This window comes from Mandrillus leucophaeus, unplaced genomic scaffold, assembly GCF_000951045.1.
Source record: "Mandrillus leucophaeus isolate KB7577 unplaced genomic scaffold, Mleu.le_1.0 Scaffold3, whole genome shotgun sequence".
Taxonomy (NCBI): Eukaryota; Metazoa; Chordata; class Mammalia; order Primates; family Cercopithecidae; genus Mandrillus; species Mandrillus leucophaeus.
In genome coordinates, this window is record NW_012103142.1 from 2,666,270 (window position 1) to 2,679,513 (window position 13,244).

At 38.4% G+C, this 13,244-nt stretch overlaps 1 protein-coding gene across 2 annotated transcripts in view; it reads right to left on the reverse strand.

Moving 5' to 3' along the window:
- The window catches only part of FKBP5 (FK506 binding protein 5), a 201,464-nt gene that overhangs the window by 85,773 nt on the left and 102,447 nt on the right, over positions 1–13,244 (reverse strand). For both annotated transcript variants that reach the window (XM_011986566.1, XM_011986567.1), the window contains exons 3-4: positions 7,353–7,476; positions 1,614–1,758 (exon numbers count right to left, since the gene is read on the reverse strand). In XM_011986566.1, the coding sequence (XP_011841956.1) occupies positions 1,614–1,758; positions 7,353–7,457 (250 nt within the window). In that variant the 5' untranslated portion in view covers positions 7,458–7,476. The remainder of the gene's footprint in view (positions 1–1,613; positions 1,759–7,352; positions 7,477–13,244) is intronic.

Consider the following 13,244-nt stretch of genomic DNA (forward strand, 5'->3'; position numbering starts at 1 on the left):
TGATCTCAGCTCACTGCAAGCTCCGCCTCCCGGGTTCACACCATTCTCCTGCCTCAGCCTCCTGAGTAGCTGGGACTACAGGTAACCGCCACCATGCCCAGCTAATTTTTTGTATTTTTAGTAGAGACGGGGTTTCACCGTGTTAGCCAGGATGATTTCGACCTCCTGATCTCATGATTTGCCCACCTCGGCCTCCCAAAGTGCTGGGATTACAGGCGTGAGCCACCGCACCCGGACAAAAGTAGTTATTTAATAATTAATTTTAGAATAACCCCATGTTAATGTAAGTAATTTAATTTTGTACAAAGTATTTTTATATTTTGTATTTTCCAAAACAAAAAAAAATTAGTGAGACAAGTGTCATTGTTTTAGAATGCTATACATGTAGAAATATGTTTGACTTGTAACACAAGACAACCAGATTCTCATATCTATTTCTGCATTCATCTGCTGCAATTTTGGTTGAAGTACATGAAAAAAAAGTCCAAACCCACAAGGATAGTTGAAAAGGACAGGAGCCCTTTAATAACCTTTTAGATAATTGTGAATATAATTATCTGATACTACATCAAAACTGTACAAGTTGTAAGTTTCATAAAAGTCAATTACAATGTGGAAACTGAAAGTGTATCAGTGAACTTTTCATACTGTTAAATTAAAATCTGTTGTCTAACTTTGAATGAATTGTTTATTCACACATGATCTTGTAACATCTTGCATTGGTCACTGAGAAAATATTGGTTCTTTGTTATACAGATCTTCCAAATGGACACATTTCATTGTATATTTAAAACCACATTCATTAATACCCACCGATCTCATCAGAAGTCTTCGGAAGCTGTCAAGCACACAGTGGCAAATACGAGTTCTCCTAAACTATAATTTTTACTTGAAAACTTAATGGCAAAAAACATTGTCAGTTGTTTTTCCTTGAAGTGACAGATTCACTCCATTCATTCTCAGAAAAACACCTGCCAAATACTGAATCAAGTCTGCATAAGCAGATTTGCCCTTTCAAGTAAAAATGGTATTTCATGAAATAAATGCAGTTAGTTCAGATCTCACTAAAACAAGAGCACAAGTACTTTTCCTTGAGACAACCATCATATTTTGGGGTACAGAAGTGCTCTATATGTGTGTCCCTTTCTGTCACAGAATATCAAAGGGATGTGAAACTCAAGGATTGGGTTTTAATAAAACTAATAACTTTTACTTCTTTATCACGACATTCTTACGTGAAACTAGCTTTTTCTCTTATGTAAATAGTGAAGGAGTGGCAGTGGAAAATACCATGACTACTGGAAGAGCTGGTTACCACTGCCTTGATTTGTGTTAAGGAACCAGCAGTTTTTTACCACTGCAGCTTTTGTACCATCAGTGCAGATGTCAATACAGTAAAAAGTCAAATAATATCTTAGTGTTGTTATGAAAATAAACGACATTTGGGACCCCCTAAACGGATCTCAGGGAGCCCTAGGGATTCTCAGACCATTCTTTGAGTACTACTATTCTAAAATATCTTTACTTTTAGAAAGGATAGAATCCTCTGCTCCTATATGTTGCAAATAGCAATAAAGCTAAGTAAAACACAACTCAAAAAAATACCCTCTTACTTTTGCCAAGACTAAAGACAAATGGTTCATTTCTATCGTGACTGGAATCAAACTTCTTTCCATTTGACAATTTTCCTTTGTAATGGACATAAACTTTGTCTCCAATCATCGGCGTTTCCTCACCATTCCCCACTCTTTTGACAATCTAGAAAAGACAAACATTAAGAAAAAGGAGGTGAAATTTTTTACTTGTAATCAGAGAATAAAAAGGTCACACAGTCCATCCCAAGATATCCAGGCAGATATGCAAATATACTATTATCCATTCTTTCTAATGCCTTCCTTCATTCCTCACAATAACTCATTGTTAGAAAACTGTCCTTTACCAACCTGCTTTTATGTTATAGCTGCTTTTATTGCTAATCACACTATTTATTCCTCAAAAAAAAAAAGGCATTTGAAAATAAATTAGTAAAAATCATACTTAATACTTGAAAAAAGTAGTTCTCAACCTTTTTTCCTCAGGACCCCGTAACATCTTAAAAATTGAGGACTCCAAAGAGCTTTTGTTTATATGACATATCTATAGATATTTAGTAAAAAAGTATTTTTTTTTTTTTTTTTTTTGAGACAGAGTCTTGCTCATCACCCAGGCTGGAGTGCGATGGCATGATCTTGGCTCACTGCAAGCTCTGCCTCCTGGGTTCACGCCATTCTCCTGCCTCAGCCTCCCGAGTAGCTGCGACTACAAGCACCCGCCACCACGCCTGGCTAATTCAAAGAATTAACCAATAAATCCTGTTCATTGGTTTAATGCCCTATATTTTGACACTAAACTCTCATAACACAGACTTGTGAGCTAGTCCATGTACGCACTGACTTAGACCAGAAAGAATGGTGGACTTTTAAAAATATTCAAAAAGAAGCTTAAGTAAAACTTCAAAGGTGTAATTTTATTTCCCTCCTTTGCTAAAAACATTAGCTTCTGAATAGATTCTGCTTGTTTATTTTCAGAAAGCCCAATTTCCTAGTAAAACAGGTTACATTTCCTATTATTTGACACACAGTCTATCTGTTAAAAAAATGAGTATCACTGCACAGTTTGATACGATACTGAATAACTTGTTTTCTAGTAAAGTATTTAGCTATTGTAAAATCCAGTGTATTTATTTTGTTCTTGGCAGAGCAAGCTGCTAATGTAGTTGGTGAGTTCTGGGAAAAGAAAATCAAATCCAGGTGTGTGATGGTGTAATTTGTCAATCATCTATGCCAAATTAATCATTTTTGGTAGATAACAGAGGATGGTAGCTAACCTCTGATGAACATCTTTTTGGGGAAGGAGTTTGCTTTGAGTTTTATTTAAATGATTCAATGATTTGTTCCTAAATTCTTTTTTGACAAGTATACCCTCCGCCTAACATAAATATCACATAAACACTGTGAACCTAAATTCCACAGCTTTCTTAACTCAAAAGCCCAAACAACTTTATTTTATTTTTTGAGATAGGGTCTTGCTCTTTTGCCCAGGCTAGAGTGCATACAGTGGTACAATCATAGCTCGCTGCAGCCTCTATCACCCAGCTCAAGTGATCATCCCACCTCAGCCTCCTGAGTAGCAGAGACTGCAGGCACACGCCACCATACCTGGCTAATTTTTTTATTTTTAGTAGAGATGAAATCTTGCTATGTTGCCCAGGCTGGTTTGGAACTCCTGAGTTCAAGTGATTCTCCTGCCTCAAAATCCTAAAGTGCTGGGATTACAGGTATAAGCTACCACACCCAGCCCCAAACATTCTTTAAAGGCAAAGAAACATTACTGACCTTCCAGGACTTCAAAAGAAAAAAATAGTTTTCAAAACATCAAAAGACATTACACAATATTCTACAAGTGCTCATGTTCATGGACTGCATGTGGTATTTGGAAGGCTATGCTCAACTGTCAGCCTCGTGTGGAAGGAATCTGCATTTCTACGACTATAAACAGTCACTGGGCATTTGGGATGAATGGCTACCAGAGAGTCAGAGAGCCATCCACACCAGCAAGTGGTACTATGGTATCACTTCAGGCTTCCCTAGCAAGATGAATTTGTGCCTAAATCTAGAGTTGCCTTAAGGACACAATCTAGGTTCTATTCATTTTTAAAATATAAATTCAATTTTTATCTTCCTCGGATAGTTACTGAATTTCCAAACCAGCACTGTTTTTTTTTTTTAAATACGCAATAGTTAATAAGATAGATTACTATAGGACAGGCACTATACTAAGTGCTTTACTTAATCCTAATAACTCTATGAAACTGATGGCATTATTATTCTAATTTTAAAAACAAGAATTTAATCACAGAGAGGTTAACTAAATTGCCCTAGCTTGCACAGTTACTAGACCTACTTAAATCTTAACCAAAAGCCTCATGGTGAAATCTGAGGCTCTAGACAATGATAAATGATATAATTTAAAAGGCTTCAAATCTCCAACATTTCTTAATAAGCCTAAAAATCTTGCAATTAGATTTACTCCCTAGAACAAAACAGGGTCTGAGGCAAGTTGGGGATCATGTTCTCTGGGTGTGGGCACCCTGAAAAGAGGCAAGGGGAAGTCTTAAACAGAGGCAGGGAAATGCTGAGGACAGCCACGAAGTCTCCACTGTGTCTAGAAGCTTCCTGGAATTTAGGATGAGCAACTATAGCTACAAGGTTGAGAAGTCCTCAAAAAGAAGACAATAGGATGTAAATCTATAGCATAAAGCCCTTATTCTATAGCTGCAAGTCTCCAAAATTTGACTTGGTACATAATGGCAATTCACATATATTCAGAAAAGAGCCAGGCACAGAAGAAAGGCTTTCACATAAGCAAGGTTAGACAAAACAAAAATTCTTATTTGCTACTGCTGGCACAAGAGATATTAAAACTCAGCATCCTGGTAATATTTAGAATGCATCAGATAATCTTTTCAGGAAAAACAAAACTTAACTATACAAAACCTGTATGTGTTAACAATGTTGTAGGAGAAATAACTACTTAATGGGACTAAAGCCACTTAAGCTTTCTCAGACTCAGTTTATTCACTTATAAGATGGAAGAATCAAGAGATGCTCTGATTGTCTCACCACATTGTTGTAAGAAACAAACGAACAAAAAAATTCATGTGAAAATGATTAACTATAGAGTAAAGAAACACACGCAGTCATGCATCGCTTAAGGACAGGGATATGTTCTGAGAAATGTGTCCTTAGGTGATCTCATCCTTGTGTGAACATCGCAGAGTGTATTTACACAAACTTCGATGGCCTGGCCTACTAGTACACACCCACATTAGTTTGGTTTCGCCTATTGCTCCCAGGCTACAAACCTGTACACTGTGTTACTGCACTGAATACCGCAGGCAATTGTAAAACAGTGGTATTTGTGTATCTAAACATATCTCAACACAGAAAAAGGTACAGTAATAAAAGGTATAAAAGAAAAAAAGTGTACACCTATACAGAACACTTACCATGAATGGAACTTGTAGGACTGGAAGTTGTTCTGGATGAGTCAGCAAGTCAGTAGTGAGTGAACGTGAAGGCCTAGGATTTTACCATACACTACCGTAGACTTTATAAACACTGGACACCTAGACTACATTTATTTTAAAAATTTTTTCTTTCTTTAATAATAAATCAATCTTAGCTTACCGTTAACATTTTTACTGTGCAAACTTTATGACTTTTTTTAGCTTTGACTCTTCTAATGTCACTTAGAACACAAACACACTATACAGCTGTACAAAAATATTTTCTTTCTTTATATCCTTATTCTATAAGCATTTTTCTATTTTTAAAATTTTTTATTCTTTTACTTAAAAAATTTTTTTTTGTTTAAAACAAAGACACAGACACATACATAAACCTAGGCCTGCAGAGGGTCAGGATCATCAATATCACTGTCTTCCACCTCTACATCTTGTCCCACTGGAAGGTCTTCAGGAGAATAACATGCACGGAGCTGCTGTCTCCTATAACAACAATGCCTTCTTCTTGAATACCTCCTGAAGGACCTGCCCAAGGCTGTTTTTTGTTTGTTCATTTGTGTTTGAGACAGGATCTCCCTCTCTCACCTAGGCTAGAATGCAGTGGTATGATCATAGTTCACTGCAGCTTGGAAATCCCAGGCTTACATGATCCTCCTGCCTCAGTCTCCTGAGTAGAAGAGAGTACAGGTACATGCCACTAGGCCTGGCTAATTTTTTAAATTTTTTTTCTACAGATAGGGATCTTACTATGTTGCCCAGGCTGGTCTTGAACTCCTGGCCTCAAGTGATCCTCTTGCCTTGGCTTCTCAGGGTGCTGGGATTACAGGCATGAGCCACCACACTCAGTCAAGGGTGTTTTACAGTTAACTTTTTAAAAAATAAGTAGAAGCACACTCTAAAATAATGATAGAAAGTATAGTAAACACATAAACTAGTAATATAAACATTTATTATCAAGTATTATGTACTATACATAACTGCATGTGACTGCAGCGCAGTAGGTTTGTTTACACCCACATCACCACAAACACGTAATATACTATATTACCATGTTACAACAGCTATGACACCACTAGGCCATGGGAACTTTTCAGCCCCATTATAATTTTATGGGACCACCGCTGAAGGTGTAGTCTGTCACTGACGGAAATGTCATTATATGGTGAATGACTGTATAGTGCTTTAATAAGTAGGAAAGCTAATTCAAAAGTAAGATATATTACTCTGAGGAAATCTCAAAAGATTTCTTCACTGTACACAGGAACAATATTTACATATAAAAATAAACCCCTTTGGGCTGGGCACGGTGGCTCACGCCTATAATCCCAACACTTTGGGAGGCCAAGGCAGGTGGATCACCTGAGGTCAGGAGTTCAAGACCAGCCTGGCCAACATGGTGAAACCCTGTCTCTACAAAAATACAAAAATTAGCCAGGCATGGTGGCAGGTGCCTGTAATCCCAGCTACTCGGGAGGCTGAGGCAGGAGAATTGCTTGAACTCAGGAGGCGAAGATTGCAGTGAGCTGAGATCGCAACATTGCACTCCAGCCTGGGCAACAGAGGGAGACTCTTGTCTCAAAATAAAATAAAATAAAATAAAATAAAATAAACTCCTTTGAATTTTTCATGTTAGCTTTTCTTTCCTTAAAAAGTCTTAAAATTGTCATTAGCTAGCTTTAGTGTACTAAAAGGATACATTAGAATAGTAACCTATTTGTATGCTCTGAGAATAGGGAAACATAGCCCTTTAGAGTGAGATATAACTTGGACCTGAACCCCAGGTAAATCTGCATTACTAAGATATATGATGTTGGGTAAGTTAATTTACCTAGCCCAGTCTCAATTTCAACATCTATAATCTGGGATTAGAAATTAAAATATCTAGCTGGGCGCAGTGGCTCGTGCCTATAATCTCAGCTACTCAGAAGGCTGAGGTGGGAGGATCGCTTGAGGCCAGGATTTCAAGACTTGCCTGAGCAACATAATGAGATACCCTCTCTCAAAAATTTAATTAATTAATTTAAAAAGAAAATCCCAGCTACTCAGGAAGCTGAGATGGGAAGATCACTTGAACCCAGGAGTTCAAGACCAGCCTAGGCAACGTAACGAGACTCAACTCTTAAAAAAAACCTTGAAGTTATGAAGACAAAATGAGAATCTAGCTCTACTGTTTAGCACTTAGTAACCCTCAATAAACATTTTCCACCCCAGTCCCCCTCAGAAAGAGTATAAACAATCTTTCCAGACAGCAGATTTCCTTGTATGTCATTCAGCTTTGTGGCCTCACCTTTAATACTCCCCTGTCTTTTTTGGAGGTAATATCCTCTCCCTGCTCAGCAACAGTGGCTGTGGGGCTTTCTCCACTGTTCTTGGCACCTTCATCAGTAGTCATTGTCTTTTAAGTAGAGAACCTGGTAAGAAGAAAAATATTTTAGCTAGGAAAAATATCACTTCTTTATGAATCTTCAATGTCCCTGGGAACTGAGCTCTACCTAACCTAAGATTTACTTAAGGCCAATAAGCTTAGATACTGAAAACGAAAACAAAGGCATTTGCTATGAGCGTGTATTGATGTCATCGGGCATATAAATAAAACATCATCCAATTCTTTAATTTCCCACCTAGCTCTGGTCTCAAAACAGAGAACAGGACAAGTCAGGTTGGGTAGTGATTACATTCCTTAACATAACATGGTGAGAAGCAGTTCCTTCACAACTTTGAAAACATCCTTTTTCTATAGCCATATTCTTGACAGAGGGTTAAGACCTTATCGGTTCTTAATAAAAGAAGTGACAATATATCAATCACAGTGAGACACAGAGCAGGCTTAGTATCTGACAGACCCAAGTCTGGGTCCTAGCTTTATCAATCACAGTGAGACACAGAGCAGGCTTAGTATCTGACAGACCCAAGTCTGGGTCCTAGCTCCAGCTCTTGACATTTCCAATTTCCTTAATCTTGCTGAGCCTTCCTTTCTCATCTGCAAAATGGACACAGTACACTATTCATGGAGTTACAGTGAGGCAGCAGTGAGATAACATTTGTTTAAAGATTAGCACAGATTGGTAACTTAAACATGTTTAACCATTTATCATCATGACTGGGCCTTCTGTAGGGTCATTTTTCATCTCCTGCCCAAAATACCTACAGAATGTTCTTCCATGTGGCATTCAAGGCCCTTCACAATCTGGCCCTAATCTACCTTTCAGTTCTAGCTGCCACTATTTTCTTTTACTTTCTTTCATGCGGCTCATGCTCTAGCCAAACTAGGCCAATTCCACTTCTACAAGCCCGGGGCTTTCCCATAGTCATTCTTCTGGTCACTCCCTTTCGTTTCCAAAACATCCACCTCCCTCAAATGCTACTTCTATCATACCAACCTTGACCCTCTATTTGTAGGCCATTTTGCCCTTTTATGTACTTCCTTAGCTCTTCTATCCATTTGTTGTCTGTAAGAGATTTATAAGTCTACGTGCCTGTTAGGTTTAAAAGATCTTTCAGAGCAAGGTCCATGCTTTGTTCCTATTTAGATTCCCTAGAATGCCTCTACCTTTAAGAATGGTAAGACAAAAAGTGCAAGGAATTTGTAATGGAATTTGGGGGGTTCTTCCTCTGATCCTTACAAGCTGTTTGATGTTGGCTACCTTAACTTCTCTAAGCCTTTTTTCCTTACCTATGTGATTAGAATAAAAATACCTGTTTTCACAGATAATCTTCTGGATGAAGTGGTATAATGTGTATTTTTAAGGTATACTATTCAAATGTTAGTTCTTATTGTTATTGTTGGTCACCTGACAGACATTTTTTTCATGTAAGGCAAGCCAATGTAACCAACAGGCTAATCACAGGCTAAACAAAACACATCTAGCCACTGCCATGATGAATTCCAACTGCTCCCTGCTTGGGCAGGGAAAATCAAGAAGGACTCACTCCTACAGCTATTACACATTAGGCTAATAACAAACTTAAGGCACCCTAAAGTCATCTCCTGAGCCTTCTTGTCTAGAGTCAAACAGTCTTTCTGCACTTGTGGAAAATGTCCTATTGATACAATTGTAACTAGACAACGAAAACATACATTGTAGTGTTTTAACTCATTTCCAAATGACCACTACTGATTTCAGTTCAACAAAGACACAAATCCAATTGTTGTGCCCAAAATCTTCAAAGAGAACACCAAAAACCAGGGGCTAAGTCCCTCTGCTTTGGTTTCTAGTACAGTTTATACCAAACATAAAAGATCCAAATGTTTGGCTCAGGATAAGGGAAAGGCCAGAACAAATCGTTCTCAAACAAACAAAAATTATGTACCTAGCTCTACATGAGGCTGGCTAGATAATCAGGAAAATCAGAAGAACGGCATTGGTTCCCAGCTTCCAGAAACCCACTGCTTATAACATGCTTCTGTGATGCACAGAAACTTGTAAAAGGCACCTCGATAACAGAGGGAAAAGATCTCTTAAATATTTGGAGGGTCCTGGACTGTATGCCTGGGAAAATATAGGCACACAAAAAAATTTCCTGGGGATTCACAGAGATGCTGACATCCATCAATAGATCTCTGGGTAAACCTGGGTGTAAAGCATTGAACAAATTAAAACCACCGGGTGAGAGGTTGTTGGCAAAGTACCCCACAGATAACTAATTATTAAAAAAGAAAAAGGGCCTTTCAAATAAAATGATCTGACTGATACCACTTTAACAAGTGATCTGCATCATAACCAAACTCTGCATCACCAATAATGAAAAAAACTGCTATTACTCTGTCTCCTAATAGGATGTAGTGATGTGATACAGATGTGCTATCATCTATGTGGTATCCCTATCAAAAATGTTTAACCGGAAACTAAACAAGAAGAAAAGACAAAAACAGATTGTGGAGCATTCTACAAGACCATTGGCCTAGACTCTTGAAAGATGTTAATGACATAAAGAACCAACAAGGTGGTGTGCACCTGTAGTCCCAACTACTCAGGTGGCTGAGGTGGAAGGATATTGATTGAGCTCAGGAGTTTGAGGCTGCAGTGAACTGTGATCATGTCACTGTACTCCAGCCTGGGCCGAAGGGTGAGACCCCATCTCTTAAAAGATAAAAAAAGAGACAGAAAGAAAGAGAGAGAGAGAGAGAGAGAGAGAGAGACGGGATTGAAGGAGACTATAGAGATATGACAACAAAGTGTAATCAGTGATCCTTGGCTGGATCCTGCATTAAGGGACAAAATATGATAAGAACTTGCAAAAGGAGACTGTGTATTAGCTTATTATTACTATATGTTAGCCTTCTGGAGTGTGGTATAATATTATGGTTTTATGTGGAGTAATATCCTTGTTCATAGGAGACACATGCTGTAGTATTTAGGGGTGAGGTGTCATGATATCTGCAACTTGCTTTCAAATCATTCAGAGTGCTAGAGAGATCGCACATGCACAAATGTCACAAAAAAAATCAAAACAAAGCACTGAGCAAACATAACTACAACACATCCAAAGACAATGCTTTCTTTTGAATGTTCATCATTTGGAGTTCAGCTAAATTTTTAAATGAAAATACTGTCAATGAAGAAATGTTTTCAGGCTGGGCACAGTGGCTTATGCCTGTAATCTCAACACTTTGGGAAGCTGAGGCGGGTGGGATCACTTGAGGCCAGGAGTTTGAGACCAGCCTGGCCAACATGATGAAACCCCGTTTCTACTAAAAATACAAAAATTAGCCAGGCGTGGTGGCACATGCCTGTAATCCCAGCTACTCGGGTGGCTGAGGCACAAGAATCGCTTGAACCTGGGAGGCAGAAGTTGCAGTGAGCCGAGGTCATGCCACTGCACTCTAGCCTGGACAACAGAGCAAGACTCTGTCTCAAAAAAAAGAGAGAGAAAAAAAAGAAACATGTTCTTTTGGTTCTCACACCTTGCTATTTTGAAAACAATGGCTTGTTTAAATCCAAGTAAATAGGCAACCTATATAAGCTGATTTACTAGCTTTCTAAATCCCATTTGATAAAGGAATTAGCTCTTCATTTTTTGGCTCCAACACTTCAAGGGATGCAAGTCATCTTAGTAATCTCAGAGGATGGCTCTTGTCAGCGGTACTGAGTCCATAAGAAGAGAAGTACTATGAATAATTAAAACACAAAGATAAAAACAACAAGAAAACAAACTTTTGAACTTTCAAAAGCAGATAAAGCTGGAAGAATAAAGAAATAAACTGAATTTTCCAAGTATTTCCCCTTAATTCCAACTAAGCCATTAGGAGTATAGGTTTTTGTAAGCTAACAAAACAAATGAAACTTTTTCCTTGATTGAATGTTATATAAAAAAGACAGTAAGGACCGACAATTCCTAAAAACTGTAATGACACACTGAGACAGTTTCACCGTTTTTATAAGAGAGACTTTTCTTCTTTCCCTCACCCTAGGTTTATTCTGGATTTAATATTACTATGTAGCTATGGATATTAATCTATGATAAAGCTTATTGTGCTGAACTGTCCAAAGGCGAAAAATTGCTATCCAGTACATCAGAAAGGGAATACACAGTTCGTTCTGTTATGGACATGGCAGATAAGCATATACTCTCCAAAGTGCTAGTCAGCAAACACCTGAGACATAACAGAAAAATGAGAATACACTTAATATTTTATCAATAGTGTACTGAAAACTTCAGTTAACATAACTAAACTATCAGGTCCCCCAAATGAGAAGTCATTTTAAAGCCATATCCACCAATTCCCTATGTGTATTACGTAAATTACTGTATTGTTCTCTTTGTTAAAATATCAGTGTCTTGCCTCAGATTATGCTACTAACAGGGGAGTTTTCAGAAAGATATTTCTTTGGTAAACTTATTTTTCTTCTCAGTACAAGTAATTACTGAAGAAAACAAAGCTAACAGACCACACTTTCCCTGACTCTGAGTGCTGAGTTGGATAAATTACTGTTTTTAAGTAAGCAGAAAGCAAAGGATTATATTAAAACAAACAAACAAAAAAGCCAGAAAATATTAGACTATCCAAATGTTACTATTACATACTAAAGGATGAACCTGAATACAATATTATTCCCCTTAATATGATTTTACCCTATTTGGCCTCAAAAAAGTTGAACGACAGGATTAAGTCATCAACTTCCTCTCCCCATCAACTTCATCCCAACTTCTTGGGATGACAAGAAAGTTTTTAAAATTTGCAAAACTCTGAAGTGGAAAACAAGTGTTCCTAACCGAACCAGAACTTTGGGGGAATTTCTGAACACTACACAGCAGATGAGGTCAGACCGAAGGAGAGAGCAAAGAAGAGAAAGTTGCCTCCCAAACACCAACTGTTAAGAGCAGCTCTTCCCAGGGGAGGCTGGAGAAGCTCTAGGTCTGGGGTCAGCCCCAGAAAGCAGGAGTGAGCTAGGGGAACGCACTGGAGAGCGGCATCTGGGGGAAAAAGCAGAACCTGTGTTTGGATCAGTTAGGCCAGGTAGGTTTCTTTCCCTCCAGAGTGTACACTGCGGCTCCCATCTTTTCTTCTCTGGAAGACATATAATCCTTATTTTTGGAGTTCAGACCCATTGCAAGGATATGTCAAGGTACTTGTCTTCTTTCCTTAATTCCTGCAGGGGCCTTGATATTCTGGCCTTTAACTGCTGAAGACAAGTCTTTGCGGAATCTCCAGAAAAATTTTCTAGCATTATTTCTTTTCCTTTGATGTCTCTGTCCTCTACTTCTAGAAGTATTGTTAGATAGACTTCGGACATTTTGGTTTTATCCTTCAGGTTTCTTAAGTATTTTTCTAAACCTGGGCTAAACAATAGAATCACCTGAGGAACTTAAAAAAGCTACTGATGCCTGGACTCCAGCCCAGAGAGTCTGGATTTAATTTGTCTGTGGTGGGGCCAGGGTAATGGTGTTTTCAAAAAGCATGTTAGATGATCCTAATGTGCAGCCAGATATGGTTGAGAACCATTGGACATTTCTCCCGTTTTTCATCTTTGTCTCTGGTTTTATACCCTAAGAGAAAATATTTGATGGAATTTTTATTTCTTACTGTCTCTTAAGAGATAGGGTCGGCCGGGCGTGGGTGGCTCATGCCTGTAATCCCAGCTCTCAGGGAGGCAGAGGCGGGAGGATAGCTTGAGCCCAGGAGTTTGAGACCTGCCTGGGTAATATAGCGAGACCCCGTTCTCCACAAAAAGGAAAA